The sequence below is a fragment of the Oncorhynchus mykiss genome, chromosome 20 (assembly GCF_057628025.1).
Source record: "Oncorhynchus mykiss isolate SJ-2025 chromosome 20, ASM5762802v1, whole genome shotgun sequence".
Lineage (NCBI taxonomy): Eukaryota > Metazoa > Chordata > Actinopteri > Salmoniformes > Salmonidae > Oncorhynchus > Oncorhynchus mykiss.
In genome coordinates, this window is record NC_143041.1 from 13,270,997 (window position 1) to 13,294,255 (window position 23,259).

General features: G+C 43.9%; 2 protein-coding genes and 1 non-coding gene across 25 annotated transcripts in view; 2 read left to right on the forward strand and 1 right to left on the reverse strand.

Moving 5' to 3' along the window:
• Positions 1–22: 22 nt before the first annotated feature.
• On the forward strand, positions 23–3,585 carry LOC110498922 (cytochrome b-245 chaperone 1 homolog). Of its 9 annotated transcripts, none has more exons than XR_016489332.1 (6): positions 28–365; positions 1,294–1,330; positions 1,433–1,474; positions 1,595–1,765; positions 2,017–2,161; positions 2,398–3,585. It is a non-coding gene; the product is annotated as a cytochrome b-245 chaperone 1 homolog (transcript). The 9 variants fall into 9 exon arrangements; XR_016489336.1 differs by having other exon boundaries at positions 46–189; XR_016489334.1 differs by lacking the exon at positions 2,017–2,161 and having other exon boundaries at positions 48–365.
• hexd (hexosaminidase d) lies at positions 3,182–12,448 on the reverse strand. Of its 15 annotated transcripts, none has more exons than XM_090212264.1 (14): positions 11,979–12,448; positions 10,887–11,103; positions 6,617–6,718; positions 6,417–6,532; positions 6,176–6,263; positions 5,814–5,978; positions 5,446–5,629; positions 5,241–5,312; positions 4,942–5,140; positions 4,682–4,764; positions 4,509–4,587; positions 4,306–4,416; positions 4,036–4,125; positions 3,182–3,872 (listed from the first exon to the last, which is right to left on the reverse strand). In XM_090212264.1, the coding sequence occupies exons 3-14, from the start codon at positions 6,704–6,706 to the stop codon at positions 3,671–3,673; spliced, it is 1,479 nt and encodes a 492-aa protein (XP_090068390.1). In that variant the 5' UTR covers positions 6,707–6,718; positions 10,887–11,103; positions 11,979–12,448; the 3' UTR covers positions 3,182–3,670. The 15 variants fall into 15 exon arrangements, with proteins under 15 accessions (XP_090068390.1, XP_090068392.1, XP_021431304.2 ...); XM_090212266.1 differs by having other exon boundaries at positions 6,176–6,290; XM_021575629.3 differs by lacking the exons at positions 10,887–11,103; positions 11,979–12,448 and adding an exon at positions 6,990–7,265.
• The window catches only part of ogfod3 (2-oxoglutarate and iron dependent oxygenase domain containing 3), a 33,870-nt gene continuing 22,675 nt past the window's right edge, over positions 12,065–23,259 (forward strand). Inside the window, exons 1-6 of the mRNA XM_021575643.3 lie at positions 12,065–12,639; positions 13,070–13,293; positions 13,738–13,813; positions 13,919–13,961; positions 16,861–16,925; positions 18,427–18,483. Coding sequence (XP_021431318.2) covers positions 12,572–12,639; positions 13,070–13,293; positions 13,738–13,813; positions 13,919–13,961; positions 16,861–16,925; positions 18,427–18,483 — 533 coding nt within the window. The 5' untranslated portion in view covers positions 12,065–12,571. The remainder of the gene's footprint in view (positions 12,640–13,069; positions 13,294–13,737; positions 13,814–13,918; positions 13,962–16,860; positions 16,926–18,426; positions 18,484–23,259) is intronic.

Here is a 23,259-nt window from a genome sequence, read left to right on the forward strand (position 1 = left end):
ATGTCATCATCTAATCAGCATAGACGTAACCCGGAAGAAATCAACACATTCCCACTGTGCGTTGTTACTGTGAAATGAAATTAATTGGGACTTCTCTAAAATTTTAGACATGTAACTGTCACTATCATCAAGCCGATTTGACACATTATTCAGCGTGTATCATTTTAGGATTCCAGTTGAAAGTGTAAGGTAGGAGAGAAATGAATAGACATATGGGGATAAATTATTTCATTTATAGGCGAGATGATGAATGAGTGATCGGCAACACTATGAATGTCCCGCCTACTTCCTGGACCATGCCCACTGTTTTTGAATGGCATTCAAAATTATATAATCATATTCATGGGAACGCGGTCATTGAAGATGTATGTAAAATTTTATTCGTGGATTAATTTACTTCTATCTGATGCCTTTCATGAACGTTTTCATTGTTTTCTTTTTTGTAATTGAATACCTTCATAACGAATAGAATTATAAATATATCTTAAAATATATATTTCACAGGGACCTGCTGCTGACTGTGAGGCAGGTTGTTACTGTGAGTGAGTGGTTGGGGGGACCGGAGGGGTGTGTGTGTGTGTGTGAGTTGAGAGAGCACTACAGCTATTGGCTCGCGCGCACGTCGTGACATACATTGCAGAATAACTTATTCCATTCCCTTTAATGTTAGTTTTCCTCTAATGTAGACGTTGTCTGGTGAGCTGCTGGAGTAGATTAACTGTTGGCCTCCCGAGTGGCGCAGCGGTCTAAGGCGCAGCTTGCAATAATTATTATGAGGAAAACTGAATTTAGCTTCCAACGTCGTTACAAGTTACTACGATAATCTTTAATTATCTCGGTAACATTATGGAAAAGGGGTTTACAATATAAATGGCAACTCCTCTTGCTGTGAAAAAAGGAGCTTGTTTTCAGGCCTTTTGGGCACTTTTTGAGTTGTCATTGGTCTGGAAATGTTGCTTGACCTGGCAACCCTGCTCTTAGAGAGAAGGGGGATATCTGTCAGAAGTAAAACATAGCATTTTGTATTTCAGATCTGCTTCCCCATTTCATCAACACTGACAATTTCCCTGTTTAAACATCCTGGTTTCCATTCATCTGTGATCATTATTCATAACTTCAATATTGAACCAACATGGCCATGTTCTACTTCTGACATACATCCCCTCTCTTTCCTTGAAGTAAGCACAGAATTACAAGAGTAAGCAATGGTTCTTTATATTATATAGCTTTTGCCTATCCATATTGTATACAATTTGTTCATGTCTGCACACCACCAACATGTTACACCTGAAGAGGTCGCCTGGCATCCGCTCCTGGTCGCTGCTCATAGGTAGGATCATGATGTGTGTGTTTATATTTACTGAGTTTATTTCTTTGAATGCAATGTCAGAAAATAAATTGTCCCAGCATTTGGTCCTTTTTCTGATTTCAGGTATTGCATCCATTGGCCTGGCTGCTGCATACTACAGCTCCGGTACAACCTGATTTACAGGCATCACCAGTGCCAGCCTGTCCCGTCATCAATTACATAATTAAGACAGAATGGGGAAAAAATGTCTGCCTGTCTCTCATCCCCATTTTCTGGTCTTTCCAGACAGTATCCTGTGGAAGCTTTTCTACGTGACGGGCTGTCTGTTCGTGGCCATGCAGAACATGGAGGAGTGGGAGGAGGCAGTGTTTGATAAAACCAAGAAAGTGATAGAGCTGAAGACCTTCAGTCTGTATGCCATGATTCTCACCATGTGTAGGAGAGGCCAGGAGAAAGGTGAGAAACATCACCCAATGTGTCCTGTACAGTACTTTCACATGGAACCTCCTTTACCAATAAGGGTAGATCAGATGGGATGAGTTTTACGATTGGAATCCAGTTAGCGCAGGGGTCTTCCAACGGGGTCTCTCCCCGTCTCCATCCTTCTATTGCTCCCTTCCATCTCCCTCACATACCCTCCCTCTCCTGTTGTCGCCCTTCCGTCACCTGCCCCATACCCTTCCTCTCCTCCGGTCTCGGTCTTTCAGTGATGATGGACATGAGGCACCTGCGTGACATATGTGTTCAGGAAGAGAAGGTGCGCTACCTAGGGAAGGGCTACCTGCTGGTGCTGCGACTGGCCACAGGTTTCTCCTACCCCCTCACACAGAGCCCCACCATGGGGGGACGCAGGTGAGATAGGGTCTTATAATAGACCTAACATGGAAGATTTGTGTTAAAGGATCAGAACACAGGTTTCCCAGGATCTGAAAACATTGTAGAATATTTAGTATAACAGTTAAAGAATGGCATGGAACAGAAGTCAAATTAGACAAATGTATTTAGTGTTTTGATTGTCAAAATATTCCTGCTGTCTATTTTTGATCACAACTAGTTGTTTGATCCTGTTCTTTCCCCCTCTCCGTCAGTGATGTGGAGGCAGTGGCTTCGTTGCTCAAGCGTTTCCTGGGTCTGGAGGAGCTCCAGTGTCGCTGGGAGCAGGAGGAAGAGGCAGTCAGGGAGGAAGATGAACTGAACCCCAGCACTGACTCCGGAGAAGAGGGGGACTAAGTGCAGTAGAAGGAGAAGAGATGAGGGGAAGCCACAGCAGACTTGAAATGCACCCAAATATATTTTACAGCATTTTGTAGTATCTCTGATACTATAAATTGCCTTAAATACGCTTCAATGGTAGAGTTTTCCACAGAATATTTAAACAAATTCATAGTTTGTGTTGCCTGTTCTTCAAAAACAATCATTACTGTATTCGACTCAACCCTATAATTACAGTGCCTTTCTATTTAAATGTAATCAGTATGTGTGAAATACTCATTCAAAACATTCCCACAGTTTAGGGAACACAGTGTGTTTGAGACCTCCCAAGTGATAATCTTGGTCTAGTAGGATTGTCTCTACTCACTGCAACCATCCATCCATCTGAATGCATGTGACTGTAAACTATAATCAAGCATGGATTTCCAGGGATCAGTTAAGAATGTTTGCCTGTTTTTATGTTAAAGTAAATACTTGCATGTCTTTCAGCATTGATGGGTCCTATCACTAGGGTCAGACAGAATCTGGGGAGGCAAAACCTCTAGAATGAACTTGATCTAACAGCTTCTACATCTGCATTGCCTGCTGTTTGGGGTTTTGGGCTGGGTTTCTGTATAAAACTTTGTGACATCTGCTGATGTAAAAAAAGGGTGTAATAAATACATTTGATTGATTTATTATTCATAGGGTAAACTACAGATTTCGTCTGGCCTTATATACACAAAACGAAAGACCAGTCTCAGGTAACATTCCTGTCCATAGACAAATGTGTTAATAACAATATGTATGTTTGACAAATAAACTGTATTACATTGTATCTGGACTGTATTAACTAAGTTACTGCATCTGTTGGCAAGAGGAAGGTGAGTGTAGATGCCTTCTGTTGCTTGAAAGAAAGAATGCATGAGATATTTTGTGTCCAGTTAGTGTGTGTTGCTGGATGACTTCAGGTACTGGGTTGCCTAGTCTTTTTTTTTTTTTACTTAAAAAAAACAAACTTTTATACATTTATTTTTGCTTTTTTTGTTAACAAACAGAATTAAATAAAAGTTGCTTTTTGAAAATTATGGAATAATTTTCTCACTACCTCTTGGACCTCACTGTATGAAGTCTGCAAGGATAGATCGCTTTCTGGACCTAGGCTAAACCTTACTGCCCAACCATAGAAGCTGAGACGTTCTGGGGTACCATCTCTAGTAGGCTGGCTCTGGTGTCCTCCAGGACCCTCTGGAGGGGAGCCACCACGGGGCTGACATGCTGCTCTACCCACTCCTGAGCTGTGGAGGCTGGGTACAGACGCACCATCTCCTTCTTCACCATCGCCACTCTCTGCTCCACAAGAGCCAACAATCTGGGGGAGAGGAGGGTGGTTGAAAGAAACACAGGTGAGCACATTTCTTTTTGTTTAGGGGGAGGGTTGTTCGGGTTCATTTAAAAAAAAAAACTATATGAGGGAGTGAAAAACCTTTCCTAGCATATAAACAGTGGTGGAATACAAACATTCAGATGCTTACGTCATGGCTTGACTCTGTAACTGCTGAGCAATAAGTGGGCTGACTATCTTTCTCTGTCTGTGGTAAGGAGTGAACCAGCCTCTCACAAACCTGAGAACCACAGAGCAATATGTGTCAAGGTTAGAGAGCTCTTTAATTCAAGGATTTTATAGGAGTAATCAAGAAATCATTAAGTGTGCCTTTATTGCAGTGGTCACAAAGCCTCTTCCTAGAGTGCTACAGGGTGTGCAGGCTTTAGTTCCAGCCCAGGTGGCTGCTGGCTTCACTCACATGTTGTCTTCAAAATGGCGGAGTTCTTCTGACTGCAGTATTGCTGTTAGTTCCACAACCAGCTCTGCCAACCTCCTCCCTGGAAACAGCACAGAGTCACCTGTAGTGGAGCTAGGGCAGGGCACAGAGAGACAGACACTTTTAGGATGAAAAACACAATCCCCTTATAACAGAGGAGAATTTTCTGTTATGAAGGGTCTCACCTTGCCATGATTTCTACCTCTACAGAAGAGATGCCCAAAGTCTTTGTCACCCTGCTCTGAGCCTCCGGGCTGAACTGGCCTGTAGCACACACAGAACCACCATCAACACGGATCAGGTGCCATTACAATACCTCAAGGATCACATCAAAGTGTATATGGAGAAAAGTATTGACCATGTGTGAGTGTCTGTAGACTGGAGGCCAGGGAGGGCAGAGCTAGGGGCAGCAACTCACACAGCACAGACAGGTGGTCATATCTATTGTTGAAATAAGATTATTAAATAGATTATGGCTAAATCATAACATCATACATTTCGGTACAAACATCCCATGATTTACGCAAAAGTCTGACGCATTGTATGATTTAGACAAATCTGATTTTGCCCTATGACACAATAATTTAGATGAAAACAAGTGAATTCTCTCCGTTTCACCTCTGCCAGCCAGTGAGGGCGATGCCCAGCATGTGTATGCCTTCAGGCAGGGCTGCTGCCACCTGTAGCCACTGTAGATGGTTGTCCACATGTCTCTGTGTGCTGGTCACACAGGTGTGGACATTAGTAGAGCCTTTGAAGGCACTGGCTGCCCACAGTTCTGACAGCCCTGCACCACTGTACCTCTCCAATAGATATACTGGAGAGGGGAAAGGAGATGGGAAACATTGACATTAAGCACAAATCGTGTTTGTCTATGTGCATAGTGAAACTGTTCTAGTAAAACCACTAGTTCTTACCCGTGTTTTTCACATCTAGGGTGGGGTTGTAGTCCCACAGCATCAACTGGACCAATCCTACTAAACCACTGCCTGGCAAACAGGTAAAAGCAGCAAATGTTAGTGGATTGCAAACTTTTCTGGCCCATAGACTACTTTCAGGTTAAAACATTGAAATGATTGTGTAACTTTGCAGAACTATCACTTTAAGAGCCTGTACCCTGACCTTTCAGTGTGTCGTGGTCCATCCCTCGCAACATGTCGTCCCACATGATCATGTTGAGGTTTGGCCACGCCTCCCTGACGCCCTTTGCTACCCTGGTCACATGACTGAGGAACAGCTGCTGTACTGTACGGCCAGGTGTGCTCAGCCAACTTCTAGACTCCTCTCCCTCACCTAGCAAGTACACCTGAGGACGCATGACATATGGTGGGGGGGAAAGGCTTTCAATTAAAGTGGTGTCATGCATTGTTCATCATTAGAAAGTTATTTCAATCTTGTATGCATCTCAATATGGCTTCCTTTCCTCATCTCCTCCCCTTCGTCTGCACTTTTTTTTTAAATTCCAAAAGGATCAAAATACCAGGCCTCACCTCGTCAGCTCCAATGTGCAGGCTGGTGCTGCCTGGGTGGAGCTCCACCACCTGGCGAAGCATCTCCTCTACCAGCCTCACACCCTCCTCTCTGTGGGGGTTCAGAGTGCCCAGGCAGTGGCCCACCTCCCTCAGCCCCCACAACGACTTGTGCTTCAACACAAACTGAGAGAGGGGGGTGGGGGGGTGAGAAGTTCTGTGAGAGAGTGAGTGATAAAGGAGGCAAAGAAAGAAAAGAATACCAAAGATTCTAAGACAATACAACCACATGCAACAACATAAGTTGGCCTCAATCTCTCGGATTATTAAGTGGGGTATGATATGAACAGGTGGGAGGCAGATATGTGTTCCCCCTCTCTCACCTCCATGTGTCCAAACGTCTGCACCAGAGGAATGACCTCTAACCCTTGGGACTTGGCCACTTCCTGAATGGACAGGACCTCCTCACGACTGCAGCAGAGAGAGGAGAATCATTACCTGTCAGGAAGAACCATTTTTTTTTCTCACTTTCTAGCGAGGCCAAGATAGTGATGTTTGAGGATAAGAGTTGATATCAGTGATTGGCTTTAGGCCAACCTGTATGGTGGATGGGTATAGCCCAACCTGTATGGTGAATGCTGAGTGGATTGCAGCACCTTCAGCTCGCCTTCATAGGGGAACATGTCTTCATACTCCACCAATATACCGTCAGCACCCAGACCAGAAAAAAGACCAATCAGCTGGAGAGAGGGAACGGTCATGTCAGACAGACCTCTTGCATTCAACATACAAATAAGGAAGCGATAGGTGAGCAGTGCTATTACCTTGTGCAGGTAATCAATTCTAGGAGGTGCTCCTTTCAGATCCAGGTGAACCAGCTTCTTCCCCTTGGGCCATGCTGGTAAAGCATCCATTGTAGCTGAAATCTGGAGAGCAGCAAGTAAATTACTATGTGTACAATGATCATGCATAAATTACAATTACAATAGAATGCTCGACTATTGATAATGAAAGGAGTAGCCTACTATACAAACGTTGCCTTTACATTCATACAATTTGCATTTAGGCTGAACCAGGTCAGGTCTGGTCAGAGAAGACGATGAATTTGACGAGTCGCCTTTCTAGCCCAGAAAGCTACCATGTTTGTTTCCATTAGACAGCTCTGAAAGCAATTCTCAAAATACGTTTGTTACTCACAAAATATGGCGTTTCGCTGAGCAACTATATTTTTTTACCGCAGTCCCGCCCTGTATCTAAATACAAATGTACAAGCAACCGAAAATATGCCTTGTCAGGAAATAATCGTTATTGTTTTTGACCAAGTGCTCATGCGCCAAATCCATCGTAGGGAAGTTTTCTTCTTCGATTAAGTTTAACGGCGGTTGGCATCCAATATTTATCGTGCATTACCGCCACCAACTCTACCCTGGTAAAAAAGGAAACTCCGTAAACTACTCTGTGCGCGGCAGTAACGACTGATTTTATTGATGGAGGTGCCGAAGAGGTGGACTTGGTCGAAAATAATACAGATTCTTTCCAGACTTTCTAATTTTTGTCGGTTGCCTGTACATTTTTATTTACTGGTAGACCTGTTTTGCAAGTACAAACCAGGCACCTGTTGTTCACAAGCTTATCTGCCATATATTGTAGAAAATATGAACGACGACGTCACCCCATACGATTGCGTCTCCTATCAGAATACTTAGTAGCGCACTTGAAGATCAGGAAGTGCCATTTCAGCATGCTACCATCTTCCAAGTCTGGGTATCTGCAGCTCAATATCTGACAGAGCTCTAGAGTTCCACTGTGGAGATGGGAGAACATACCAGAAGGACAACTATCTCTGCAGCATTCCACCAATCAGGCCTTTATGTTAGAGTGGCCAGACGGAAGCCACTCCTCAGTAAAATACACATTACAGCCCGCTTGGAGTTTGCCAAAAGGCACCTAAAGACTCTCAGACCACGAGAAACAAGATTCTCTGGTCTAATGAAACCAAGATTGAACTCTTTGGCCTGAATGCCAAGCATTACGTCTGGAGGAAACCTGGCACCATCCCTACGGTGAAGCATGGTGGTGGCAGCATCATGCTGTAAGGATGTTTTTTAGCTGCAGGGACTGGGAGACTAGTCAGGATCGAGGGAAAGATGAATGGAGCAAAGTACAGAGAGATCCTTGATGAAAACCTGCTCCAGAGCACTCAGGTCCTCTGACTGGGGCGAAGGTTCACCTTCCAACAGGACAACAACCTTAAGCACATAGCCAAGACAATGCAGGAGTGGCTTCGGGACAAGTCTCTGAATGTCCTTGAGTGGCCCAGCCAGAGCCAGGACTTGAACCCGATCAAACATCTCTGGAGACACCTAAAAATAGAGGTGCACAACGCTCCCCATCCTACCTGACAGAGTTTGAGAGGATCTGCAGAGAAGAATGGGAGAAACTCCCCCAAATACAGGTGTGCCAAGCTGATAGAGTCCTACTCAAGAAGACTCGAGGCTGTACTTCAACAAAGTACTGAATAAAGTGTCTGAATACTTATGGAAATTAGATATTTCCATTTTTTATTTCTAAAAACCTGTTTTTGCTTTGTCATTATGGAGTATTGTGTGTAGATAAGGGACAAAAAACAATGAAATACATTTTAGAATTAGGCTGTAATGTTAAAAAAAATGTAGAAAAAGTCAAGGTCTCTGAATACTTTCCAAATGTACTGTACATGTGATGTTAAATCTATTGGCCGTTAGCTTGTTGGCCTCGTTGGGTCCTCCCTGGCTTCCAGATTGGTACCACTACTGCCTCCTTCCAGCTGCCTGTGGGTTTCCCCTCCTCCCACACTCTGTTGTACAACACCAATACTTTACCCAGTGCCTCATCACTAAGATGGGCCAACATAACATAGAACACCTCATCTTTCCCAAGTGAAGTTAACCGAGACTTACCTATTGCCCTTTTCATCTCTGCCATGGTAAATGGTGCATTCAACATATCATTTACATCCTCCCTCCTATCCAGCACTCCATGGTGTTCCTCTCTCGTTTTCTCTCTGCCCCTCCTCTGACAAATTTGCAGAGCTACAGTATGCACTTGGACAAATGCCTTGGCCTTCATCTCTGCCTTATCTGTTACTGCCACCTCCTCCCCACTCGTCAACACTGGATAATCCCACTCCCTTCTGACCCCACTCATCCCCCACACTTCTCCCACAATTGACGCCCTCCCAATGGCGTCACAGAACCGACGCCAACATGGCCTCTTTGCCTGACGGATAGTTCTCCTCACCAGGGCCTGCTTATACTGAATCAGGTGTTGGAAGTTGTGCGTGCTTTGCAGTACTCTAAATGCCCCGTTACTACTCCTCAACATAGCCCCACACTCCTCCGTCCACCATGGGACTGCTTTCCTCCTTCTCCTCCCTGAACTCTTAGGTATAGCCTCAGTAGCTGCCCCCTCTAACTCACCCAGTTATTCATACTATCCACATCCCCTTTCATATTCACCCGAGCCATCACCTGCTCACTCCGCACCTGAAACGGATCCCACTTTGCCCTTCCAAACACCTACCTGCCTACTCCCCACACCACATTACCCTACTTCTATCCTGGCCCTCCACCCTCTCCAGCACTTCCAGGTCCAATATCTGACCTGGATTATAGTAGTTCACTACCACTACCACCCTCCTCACAACACCACATATTCCTGTTCAATACCTTTGCCTAGCATCCTGTAAGGAAGTCCTTGCTTTATGAGGGTGCCCCCCCTCTCCATATATGTCCCTACAAACCACTAAATATTCCTGTATGATAAACTCAGCTGTAGCACGTTGGTTGTACACCATCCCCACACTGCCCATTCTCATGCTCCCCTCCACACTTTTTTCTCTTTACAGGCTGTTGAAACATGCCCTAACATCTGGCAGTTATATCATCTTAAAGGCTTTGGTACATAAATCCTCACATAACTTATATATCCTATGGCTACGTTATTTGGCAGTACCCTGTCCTTGAAATGTAACAGAATAGATGGACTATCTACCCTAACTCCACCCCTTGTTGCTTGCGACCTTTGAACATTCACTAGAACGCCTCCACTCAAGATGTCGCTTACCTCTTTAATGCTAACACTCAGAGGCACCCCTGTTGTCACCCCTTTAATCCACCTCTTCCCTGCTTGATCAGTCCAGCTGCTCGACACCACCTTACACTTCCCTATTTGCTTCAATCTGGAGAGCTTTTTTCCTCTGCGCCGTGTCCTTACAGACATGTTTGGGGAGTAACGGATTACATGTAATCCGTTACGTTACCAGCAGAAATATTGTAATCAGTTTACAGATACTTCTGAAAAACTAGATTACTTTGATGATTACTTTTAAATTGTAAATGACTTTTTAGCGAGCCCCAAAAATATTTTACACTCTTTTCTCAATGGCATTCAAATCAGCATTGAAAAAAATGCACAAGTTTAAGTTTGTTCCACCTGAGTGAGTCTGACCACAAGTCAGAGATCACTATGATGACACACCAAATGTGTTTGATTGATCGCGGGAAAAGATCACGAATAGGTTTCGTAGGCTACAGACCAAGCTATGTCTTCCAATGGTGCGACTGCTGTCGGCAACCAATCTTTGTTTTTGAAACCAGTGGACAGCCTATGGAATAAAAGTGGGCCCTTTATTGCTCAATCTAATTCATGCTGATAAAAAAAAGCCATAGGCCTAATGGACATATGCTCAAACTCACACACCTTTCATAGACTTAAAAAAGGGGCAATCCGTAGTTGCTACATCCATTTATTTATATATATATATATATATATATATATATATACACACACACACACACACACACACACACACACACACACACACACACACACAGTACCAGTCAAACTTTTGGACCCACCTACTCATTCTAGTTTTTATTTTTACATTGTATAATAATAGTGAAGACATCAACACTATGAAATAACACATGGAATCATGTAGTAACCAAAAACATTGTTAAAAGAATCATAATAGATTTTAGATTCTTCAAAGTAGCCACCCTTTGCCTTGATGACAGCTTTGCATACTCTCGGCATTCTCTCAACCAGCTTCACCTGGAATGCTTATCCAACAGTCTTGAAGGAGTTCCCACATATGCTGAGCACTTGTGGGCTGCTTTCCTTCACTCTGCGGTCCAACTCCTCCCAAACCATCTCAATTGGGTTGAGGTCAGGTGATTGTGGAGGCCAGATCATCTGATGCAGCACTCCATCACTCTCCTTCTTGTTAAAATAGCCCTTACACAGCCTAGAGTTGTGTTGGGACATTGTCCTGTTGAAAAACAAATGATAGTCCCACTAAGCGCAAACATCCATATATGGCCAGCTATGTAAACTTTAACATTGATTTATCCTGCAATAGATGTCATTCAATTGGGAACATACATGTGTGTCTTCTTCTAATGCATCTTAAGGGGAAAGTAATCTAAAAGTAACAGAATGTAATCAGATTACATTACTGAGTTTGGGTAAAAGTTACATTACTGACTACAATTTGACAGGTAACTAACATTTAGAAATTAACCTACCCAACCCTGCTTACAGAACACCAACAAGCTCCCATCTCTTAACACTTTAGCATTGACAACTCCCCCAATCAAATATTTTATCACAGCCGTTAACCTTATCAGCCTCATCACCCAAACTCTCCCGTTCTCCCTAAACTTCAGAATCACTTTATGATCTTCCTCATCCCATGCTCCTCTCGCGATTGATCTTTTCCTTCTTTGGCACTCTCTACCTCAACTATATTGCTCTCCTCAAACTTCCTTTTTTCTTAATCTCTGCCTCCATAGGCTTCTCGCTCCCCTTCAAACCCCTACTCCCTTTCTTTTTCCTACTCCCCACTTTATTTTTTTTACCGCTATGCTCCATACTTCCTTCAATTTCTTCCCCATTACCACCTCTGACCCAGTCAGAACATAGCGGTGCCACTCCCTCTCATTGAGTATCTCAAATTGAAGGCCGACCGAGGTACTGCAGGCTTCCATTAGCAACTTAATTATGCTTTTAACTTCGTCTGTGTGTTATTTTAAAGTAATCAGTTCAATGATATACATATGGCGGAAAATATGCAACTACTGGTACCATGACTGGGTTCGATTCTCTGTCATGGGGATCGTGTTCTTGAAGTAATGCTTACAGTACCTTGATCTGCCATCAAATTAAAATCCTGAGCAGTCTTGCGTCCGTGGTATCTGCCCTCTCATTGGCTAGAATGGTCCCACCTGATATTTTCTCCTCCCGCCTGCCTTCCATCTTTGAGGACATTTATTTGCATTGTTAGAGCATTGTCACTCGACTATCTTGTCAATATAATAGTTCGTATTTGACCACACCCACGAAACGGGAGCAAACGTCCTCAAAAGTTGTTGAAGAGTGTGCACCGTTTTGGGGAAACGTGTTGTTCAGTACAAACCGTCGCGCAACATAGCAAACGATGAACGCACCCAGGCTACATCGCACCAGCGACTACACACCCATCAATGTAAACAGATTGAGGTGCTGATAGTCAGTTGATTGACTTTGACTTGGCCTGCAGAGCAATAGACTTTCGTGATGTGGTCCAATTAAAACGCAGGTTTCATTCTTCAGGAGCCAACCAGATGGACTGTTACGCATTGACCAGGAAGCAATGCCGAGTAGTAGTAATCTGAAATCCTCTACTATTTCTGCAAGAAAAGAAGTAGCTAGCTATACAGCTTTATGAATGTCCACTGAAAAAGGCTTTGCATTATACAATGACGATACAACGGCGAGGAAATCCAAAAGTCCCAGACGCCAACGGGATTGAGAAAAAGATCAAAAGGTAACGTCAACGACATGCATGGCCAGTGCTAGTCTGATTAAACAGGCTGTGTAATGCACAATTAATTGGTATATATACACATCCTGAATCATTGGAGTGCAAAATCGTGTACATGTTCCTTACACACCAGAATATTGAATAAAATTACATTTGAATTTACTCTACCGGTTGTCTGTGCTGTAGGTTCTAAATTTGAGACAAAATATCCCCAGGAAAGTACTATATTGTTTACCCAACTTCCTAGAGAGCCAGTAGGTTTTGGTTCCGTTCGGCACCGAGGTAAAATTAGTTTTATTGGCTATTCGTTCGGCAGACCTATATATGGATTGTGTGTGATAATAAGATGGGTGGAAGAGGGAAGTCTTTTTTTCTGTTCTCCTTTCACTGCAGGACAATCAAACCAAACTTCCTCTCTCCTGTCCTCTCCCAGGGGTAATGCTCTGAGGCAGGCGTCTGCATGGCGGGTGTCCCGTGGCTCTCTGCTCGTAGTGGTGGTGGCCCTGGCTGTGGTAGGAACCCTCACCTGGCTCTACCTGGCCTCAGGGGACCCTTACACCACAGAGACCCTGGTCAGACAGGCTGAGGTGGTTGCTCAGACCAGGGTCTACACTGTGGATTGTTCTGAGGACTATGAGAACTACAAACGCTACCCAGGTGGGTTTAAAACAACACATATTTGTATTTGTATTTAGTTGAATTAGATGCGTTAGTGCACGGTTAGAATAAAAGCCTGCACACTTCCTTTCCCTAGTTGGGGAATACCCTATGAAACTCCCGCCTACTTCCTGGATCATGTCCCATACTGTTTTTGAATGAGTTTTTAAGATTATATAATGAAATTCATGAGAACATGGTCATTTTAATATTATATTTGTATTCGTGGATTAGTTTACTTTTACCTGATGCCTTTCATGAATGTTTTAGATTGCTTTTTTGTAATTGGAAACCTTTATAAAAGCCATTGGATCGAAGTAAATTTTAATCTTGAATCCCATTAAAAACAGTATAGGACATGATCCATGAAGTAGGCTGGAGGTAGGCTGAAGTTTCTACTGTGATGTTGCAGATGATGTGAGAGACTCTTTTTTTTTTTCCCAGGATGCACTCCCAAAACATGTGGCCGAGCCGTCACAGACAACTCGGTGACCAGGGAGGAGGCCATGGCCCTCAGGCGGTGAGGGATTCTATACTATCTTTCGTCTCGGTCTCTGTCTCTAGCTCCTACCCCCCCCCCCTCCCTCTTTCCATTTCTCTGTAACTTATTTCTCTACTCCTGCAGGTTGGCAGAGAGGGGTCTGGCCCTAGCTGGTTCAGATGGAGGGGTGAGTATCTACTTTTAGTAATGCATATTTGAACTTAAACAGGACCTAAAGCTAGCATGAAGACTGTTGCTCAGATTTCAGTTGTAGCTTCCCTCTGTCTCCACTAGAGGTCAGGGTGGTACAACCATAGATATCTTATTAAATTCGAATTCCTAATTCTATGGGTACAACATCCAAAGTTAAGTTCAGACAGGCTGATACAGTTATTAGTGTGTAATGCTATCGTACATGGCTGTTTAGTTGACCCCTCACCATTGAGTCTTCCCTCCACTTCCTGTAGATCGGGTCTACAGCCATAATAAATGATTGTTTATGGCCTGTTAAGATACTGTAGTGGAAGAAACAGGGGACATCTGAAAAAATTAACATGATTTATTTACTGGCTAAGAGAGAGCAGAGTATCCCTGGGTAGCTGACACAACTGTTTAATTTGTATTCCGCGACGTGGTTAGCCTCAGTTGCTGGGACTGCTACTATCTGTCCTGGGATACTGCCATACCCTAAAAGTCTAGCCTAACAAAACCTTTTGATATTTCCAAGCAAACTCAGAAGTGAAATGACAACGGTGAAACATCATATTTTTGTATGTAAGATCTAATATGAAAGAAAAGGATTGCTGTTTTCAATCTGGTCAAGTTTGTGCGGGAGAGGTGGAAGAACTATTGTTGTCCATCAATAATGATAGGCCAGCAGGTATAGACAGCCTTGATGGGAAAGTATTAAGAATGGTAGCAGACTATTGCCACCCCTATTTGCTAAATCTTTAACCAAAGCCTAAAGGAGTGTGTGTCCACAGGCGTGGAAGGAAGCTAAGGTAATTCCACTGCCTAAAAATAGTAAAGCACCCTTCGCTGGCTCCAACAGCCATCCAATCAGTTTGCTGGGAGAATTGTGTTTGACCAAATACAATGCCAGGATGGTATGCTGCTGTATCCCACAGCTGGCTTGTTTCTGAAGCTAAGCAGGGTTGGTCCCTGGATGGGAGACCAGATGCTGTTGGAAGTGGTGTTGGAGGACCAGTAGGAGGCACTCTTTCCTCTGGTCTAAAAAAATATTCAAATTCCCCAGGGCAGTGATTGGGGACACTACTCTGTGTAGGGTGCCGTCTTTCGGATGGGACGTTAAACGGGTGTCCTGACTCTCTGAGGTCATTAAAGATCCCATGGCACTTATCGTAAGAGTAGGGGTGTTAACCCCGGTGTCCTGGCTAAATTCCCAATATGGCCCTCAAACTATCATGGCCACCTAATCATCCCCAGCTTACAATTGGCTCATTCATCCCTCTCTTCTCCCCGCTAACTATTCCCCAGGTCGTTGCTGTAAATGAGAATGTGTTCTCAGTCAACTTACCTGGTAAAATAACAGTATAAAAAAAAACTACTGACTTTCAGCATGCATATAGTGAAGGGCACTCAACTTGTACTGCACTGATTCCGAAGACAGATGATTGGTTAAAATAAATGGATAATAAGATGACAGTTGGAGTTGTATTGTTAGATTTCAGTACAGCCTTTGATGTTATTAATCATAAATTGTTATTGAAGAAACTCCCTTGCTATGGCTTTACATCATCTGCCATCACATGGTTGGAGAGTTATTTATCCAATAGAACCCAGAGAGTGTTATTCAGTGGAAGCTTCTTTAACATCCGATGTGTACAGTGCGGTGTCCCCCAGGGCAGTGTCCTTGGGCCGTTTACTCTTCTCTATTTTTACAAATGCTTTGCCACTGGTCTTACACAAAATTAGAACGACTACGTATGCAGATAATTCCACACTACATGTCACCACCCAAAGTCAGTGAGCTCACTGAAATTCTAAATAGGGAGTTACAGTTCAATCAGAATGGGTGATTAATAATAAACTGGTCTTAAACACATCTACTAATAGCATTGTATTTGGTTCAAAACATTCTCTAAAGACATAAACGGCAACTGGAGTTGTACATAAAGGGTGTGAACATTGAGCAAGTTGAGGAAGCTCAACTCCTAGGTATAACAATGGCTGGTCAATTATCATGGGCAAGTCCTATTGACAAAGCTGTTGTGAGGATGGGGAGCGGTATGTATATTCTAAAAATATGTTCTGCTTTTTTTGACGCATCTACTGTACTAGTTGTTCAGGATCTGGTCTTGTTCCATCTTTATTACTGTCCAGTAACATGGTCAAGTGCAGCAAAGAAAGACCTAGCAAAGCTGCAGCTGGCTCAAAACAGAGTAGCACAGCTTACCTTTAACTGCACATGCAGAACTAACATCAGCAACATGCATGCCAGTCTTTCCTGCTTGAAGGTTGATGAGAAATGAACTTCTTCTCCTAGTTTTTATGATGAAATTTTTATTGTAATGAAAGTTCCAGATTGTGTGCATAATCAAATAACATTCAGCTCAGACACCCAGACATACCCCTCATGACATGCCACCAGGGGTCTCTTCGCACTCCCCAAGTCCAAAAACGAATTTACTGCAACTCACAGTATTATATAGAGGCTCCTCACAGTTCCTGCCAGGTCCATGACATTTTGTTTGTTTGTTGTTGTTTTTATATATATATCTCATTGTATTTTAATGTAGTGTGACTGTCCTTGTCTGACTGTCCTTGTCTATCAGTGTGTTGTTGCTTGTCATGTTTTGTGTTTTTTATACGCGAGTGTGTGAGCTGATGCGGTATGTGTCTCTCCAGTGTGTGTATGGTGGAGACTGTCACTCTCGTATGCTGGCGGAGTAAGAGAACTGGGGGAAGTGCGCGGGCTGGTTGGGGTCCTCAGGAAGAATAGCTTCTGCAAAAGCTAACGGGGAACCGAATAAACCAATAAACAACAATAACAAATGAAGGGCAGAGAAGTAGACTGAAATAAGTTCTAATAATTAGCTTATTCTCATTTTTTTTGTCCTCTCCAGGCTTCCATCCTGGACCTGCACTCTGGGGCTCTGTCGATGGGGAAGCAGTTTGTCAACATCTACAGGTGAGGAGGGGTGAACAGTTCTCTCTCTCCTTTCGCTATCTCTCTGATCCGGTGTCTTTTTCCCTTTTAAAATTCATAATAATGATCCTAATGAAATAGCACTTTTCATTACAAACAAGAATTTCAAAGTCACTTTGAAAACAGAAACAAATGTATAGATCTGGCAGTTCATGGTTGGTCGTCTTCCACAGCTTCAGATGTCTTGAGGCAGTTCGGAAAGGCAGTCAGTAGCTTGAGCGGAGGGAGTATCGATGATACAGACAGGCAGGGAGAAATGTCAGTCAGATAGTAGACAAGCCCAGAGCTCTTCATCAGGCATGCCGTCTCCTCCTCCGTAGACACGCTGGATTATCCACTATCAAAGTGCAGCACCCACCAGGCTGATACTTTGGTGGCTGTAAAAGTGCCAGAAAAGACCACCACACCTCGACAGTAGTCTGGAACAGTCCTCTGCCATTCCTTCAAACCGCAGTCCATATCTTTCCAGAAATATTTACAGAGCTCTCTGCCCAGGTGACCTCATGGCGCCATGGCAACCACAGAACCCCTGGGTATACCGGTATGGATCCACATACTGGTATATATGCGGTAAAGAGGTAAATGGAATAGAAGAGGGACGCCGGATTGGCGTACATTCAACACATCTAATTGAACAAAGTGGATATTTGTAAAAATCCGTAGTGATTGATGTATTATAACAGGCCCACAATGTGGTCACTAAAGTCCAATTTGGATATACAGTATTTGGCTGTTTTCGCTCCATAACATTTAGAAGTGGTTACTTTTCAGGTTTAGAAGAAGTGACTGATAAATGCTAACTCCCGTTTCTTATAAGCTGGTAGCATAGCTAGAGTACAGAAATCAGTGGAGGTTGTCAAAGTGGTTTTTTAACTGCAATGCAGCTGATTGGCGACGATGACATGATCATGTGTTGTGGTTGACATCCATACAAGCCTTATACCTTGTTTTACCTCAACATATGTGTATTTCACACTAAACAGTAGCCCAAATGTTTGGGCACAGTTTTGCTGGGGGGGCAATGAGGAGTTTCGGTATCATTCCCCCACGGTGTCTTTCTCCCACCTGTTTCCATGGCATTTACATTTTTGGGTTGAGTTCCATTGAGCTCTTTACCAGATCCATGTACCGTCTATAAAGGTATTTTGATACAATGCTAAATAAATGTGAAGTTCTACCAATGTAATTACTTCACTGTCAGTTTTGTCCTAGTTTGGTTGAGTGTAAAACCAACCGAACAGAGAAAGCCCATTCACTACTAACTGAACCATTAATCTCACTCACTCGCTCCATCAGTCTTCTGAAACTGTGGCATCTCCTGCAATCCGCCTGCTTCTTTATCCTGCCCTCTTTGGAAAGCTGCTCTGTCATGGCCTCTTGGGTAATTGTGCAGTGTACTGTGCTCTCTGTGTGTTGCTGGACCGTAATGTATGCTAATGGCCCGGTTCTGTTCTGCTCTCTATGCCTGCGCGGCTGATGACAGGTACTTTGGGGAGCAGATAACAGATGTATTCTCTGAAGAGGACTTCCGACTCTACAGGTAGGTGTGTGCTTGTGTGCGTGTTTTTAGGGCTGCATGATTCGTCAATTTCAGATCTAAATTGGCATGTGCAATATCCATATTCTCCTTTCATTAACACTCCATTAATACAACAAAAACTACACTATGGTACCTCTTCCAATGAGATGCGCTAGATGCCGTTCAGTCATTCTCTACATGCACAGAGGAAGCTGACCAATCACACTCTGCATGGCATGCACATACTGGCCAATCACAACTGTCACTGCTTAGAGCGCTCAGTTCTATATTGTAGAGCTCCGCCCCTATTGGTTTACCGTGCTGCCAAGGCAGCATCGCCTGAGAAAATGTCATTATGCACACACTTTCAGACTATGAGAGTACATGTGCCCCTATACACTGAGTATAGCAAACATTAGGAACACCTTCCTAATACTGAGTTGCATTCCCAATGGATTCTGAAAGGTGTCGAAAGCGTTCCACAGGGATGCTGGCCCATGTTGACTCCAATTCTTCCCACAGTTTTCAAGCTGGTTGGATGTCCTTTGGGTGGTGGACCATTCTTGATACACACAGGAAATGGTTGAGTGTGAACAGCCCAGCAGCGTTGCAGTTCTTGACACAAACCAGTGAGCCTGGCACCTACTACCATACCCCATTCAAAGACAATACAATATTTTGTCTTGCCCATTCACCCTCTGAATGGCACATGTACACAATCCATGCCTCAATTGTCTCGAGGCTTAAAAATCCTTCTTTAACCTCTCATCTACACTGATTTGAAGTGAATTTAACAAGTGACGCCAATAAGGGACCATAGCTTTCCCCTGGAGTCATCTGGTCAGTCTGTCATGAAAGAGCAGGTATTCCTAATGTTTTATATACTCTGTGTATATTGAGGCTACTTCCCTTCAGTCAGCCTCCCAGTTATTTTTAGCGCGACTTGATGCTGTAGAGCCATAGAAGAAAAGAAGTTGATGAAACCGTCGTAAGATATCAAGTCACCCTACGGCGTCATGAGTACGATGGGAGTTCGGGCCCTCGGTGTTCCGTGTCAGTGAGCTCGGGACAGACAGCTTTTACATTTTTTTTATGAACGTTCCACTGGATAGATGGGATCATCAGATCATGATATTTTGTTATTTCACACAGAGGCTTGGTGATTATCGAGGCCGGGAGTGTTGGAAAGATTTTTCAAATACTGAGGAACTATCGTTTGCGATGGATGTTAAAAAACAGACTTTGTTTACAATGTGTGAGTGGAAGAAATAATGACTCAGAAGCTCAGCTTATTAGTTGTGGACTTGGGCCACAGTAGGTAGGCCTACTTCCATGCATGCTCAGGCCTACGCGCTCCCTCAACGTTTTCAAGACCGAGAAACCAGACACATGCTCATTGCTCGCGGAGCACTCCAAAGAAAATACAATGAAAAGATTGACAACTCGTAATGGTTACGAAACAAACCAAAACTTGTTTCTCACAATTTTAGCAGGTAGTGAACTCCGCAAACAACTCTTCCACTCCGAGAATGGTAAAATGACTGTAATTAATACATGTATTAACAGAAAGCTATGTAACCAAATGACGAGGGATTAACGGTACATTTACTAGGCCTACTGGGGATCTATGTAATGTGGAATTTATACAAAATAAACTATCAAAGGGCAAGCAATTCACACAATGTAAAAAGGAATGGGCGGGAGACGGCTGAGTGCTGAGGTGTGTGTATATATATATATATTCTGAAGAGCTGAGGTATGTGTTTTATGGAGAGGGACACGTCATAGCTTCGCCATAAGCCCTTTTGTCTTGTTGCAACAGTTTAAATTCAACTCAAGACACGTTATCTTCACACTTATTTTAGATGCTTTTGTCTGACAGCCACAACTCAATCAGCTCAACATATTGCCACGCAGGCTGCCCAAATTATTGGATTCCCAAATAGGCAAAGGCCTACACACTTGTGATTTGAAACAATCCACAGAAGAAACAAATGAAATAAGCTAATGATCCTCTCTGGCTAAGTCATGCTCTTTGGTGAAATATTGTATTTACACAGGGGTCATTTAATACATTTTGGCAAAATATCAACTTACTTCAAAGGAAGCCTGCATCCTAACAGTGCAACCGCAAACGTTCCTTTCCAATTCGCAAGAGGCTGAAGCCAGAGAGCTGGATATAATGACGAGACGCTCATGTCTCCGCCCTAACAATGGGAGTCGTTGTGACCAAGGTGGGAAGGCAGACGACAAGCTTAGGTCTGCATGTTATGCCCATAGATACGCATTGGGCTTATTCGGGACAGATTTGGGCGAGAGTGAGCTCACTTGCTTCTGAGAAACTCTATCACCGGAGAAAGAATCCAAGTGAGTGAAACAGCGCCCCTCTGTCTTACTATATATAGCCCATGTATCCATGTATATTTGGTCCAGACGGGATCAGAGACATGGTCTACACATACTGAGACACAGGGGCACTGTTTCGCTCACTCGGATCAATATTTCAATGTTTTATTTGGATGGTCCTTGCGATGACGACTACTTGGAGGAGGCGACTCTCTCTCCCTTTCTAACATGCTGACCAAACCGACTCCGTGCGTGCACCATCGTGTTCATGTCGATTTTGTCCATCCCCACCAGACGCATTCACGACACCCATGTTAAAACACCAAAACCAACTGTGAATCAACTATATTATTTTAGGGACTGGTCGAAACACATATGAAACATTTAGCTAGCTTGTTGGTGCTAGCTCATTTGTCCTGGAAAATAAACATTGGTTTGTTGTTTTACCTGATACATATGGTCCTTTTTGTTTGTTTGGATATTTGTAGAATTTTTACCCATGTCGAGTCATACAAAATGGTATGTTCTCTACTCCGGCAATTAATCCACGGGAAAAAAAGGAAACCTAGTTTGTTTTTTCTCTTTGTTCATTCTTCTTCTTCTTCTGTGGATGTTATATGGTAGTTAGCAACCAACTTTAAGGTGCATTAGCACCACCAAATGGGCTGGAGTGTGGCCCCCGTTCATCTTTCAATCACCCACGTGCGCATATGCTCATGAAAACAATGCGATGGGAGAGGCGGGACCTGCAGAGCATCAAGTGTCTAAAATATAATTCCTATTTTAGCGCCTGGCTACGCTTTCGAGCAGTTTGCAAAATAAAAATGTTATTCAATCCAATGCTTACGCATGCAAAACCGGCAGTGTGGTCAGCATGTAAGACTGTTGTTTTTGACTCTTTGAGGAGCCTGCGATTCCCCTCCCCTCTTCCTTCTGTGACGGAAGCAGCTGAGTGGGTAGGCGGACCCTACAAATGCCTGAAGAATGCAGATGAACCAATAGCTCCATCCATGCCAGCTCTCAAGTACATGGAGGGCGCCTGGGAAAGCCCACTGATGGCGCCAGTGTAATTGTTCCTGCCATTCACAAGAGTGTCCGCTCTCCAACAGACACTCTCAATGGAGATTCCTAAGCTCAATGACACCATGTTCATCTTGTTCTGGGCTCCTGACCCTATAATAAAAACCCACACTACCGACTCCAAAGGACCGGCAATGTGGCACTCCTTGCAGCGTTGCTGTCCAAGTTATTGACGGGGAAGGATGCTCTCACGGGGAAGGTGGATTAAGTGGCTTGGATTTCTGGCACTGTCCTTCATTTGACTCAAGTCTCTGCAATATGTGCTGGGCGGCACCTGTGGCTCACCGGCACCTGTGGCTCTCTCTCACTGCCATGAAGGAGCTAGAGCGGAACAAGTTGCTCACCGCACCTATCTCCAAGAAGGCTCTTTTCGGAGCTGCTGTGGTGGAGGCGATGGAGCGCATTGGGAAATCGATGGAGGGGAAGCAACTGGCCAAACATCTGCCCTTGGCGACGTCAGCCTTACAGCATTGACGGCCATCTTGTCATCCTCATCTCAGAGACCAGTGTCTACAGTCCATTACCGAGCCCGGCGCCAGGCTCCAACCAACACTCCTGCTGTCCCAGCTACCCCTACGCCGCCAGCTGACCCAGATGCGACGCCGTGTTTGACACAACGCGGGGGAGCAGATAGGGGAACAGACTCTGCAGTTTTACCTCGATTCCCCACGCTCCTGTTGGAGGAGACCCTATTCCACAAAGGAGACCCTTTTCCATGACAAACATATGATCTCTCAGGTTGCTCTCTGTCCAGAGGTGTATCGGCCCTTTTCAAGCGCGTAATGTCAGACTCGCATATCTCTGGCTCACGTGTCACGTGTCATCAGAGAAGACAAAAAGGGCTCCGACCCACTACCAGCCCCCTTTGGAGCAGGCAGCAGGGATGAGCTTTGGCCCACGTACAAGGCCACAGACTGAGCCTGCCTCTGTTATCAGGAGACGCCGGTACTACCATTATGCACATAACCATCATAACGGCGCCACCGGATTCTCTGGTCTGATGAAACTAGGGTCGTCTCTAGTTACCACAGACACAAAGTCATAAACCCCACATATTTATACAATTTTTATCTTCTTTAAAATGTGATTTTTAAACTTAACCCTAAACTTAACTCCTTACTTTATACCTAACCCTTACTTTAAATAACGACCATCAATTTTTTACGATCTATCCAATTGTGACTGTAGTAACTAGTGCAAACCCTGAATGAGGAGCAGCAAGTGTGCATAACGATAATGGTGCAAACGCGTTGATTGACTGGACCAGACTCCAATGTTTTGGAAACAGTTTGCACCTTGCAATCGGTAGGCTAGATGTCATGTTTTTAAGGCACTTTGACTTTAATTTCAATTATAATAAGGGTTGAACCT

Bases quoted from the DNA above. Each gene is read 5' to 3' on its own strand.
- hexd (XM_021575627.3), bottom strand. The intron at 5,313-5,445 runs GTCAGGGTACAG...CCTGTTTGCCAG, and splicing joins GGACCACGACACACTGAAAG to GCAGTGGTTTAGTAGGATTG. The intron at 3,873-4,035 runs GTAAGCATCTGA...CCTCTCCCCCAG, and splicing joins TTACAGAGTCAAGCCATGAC to ATTGTTGGCTCTTGTGGAGC.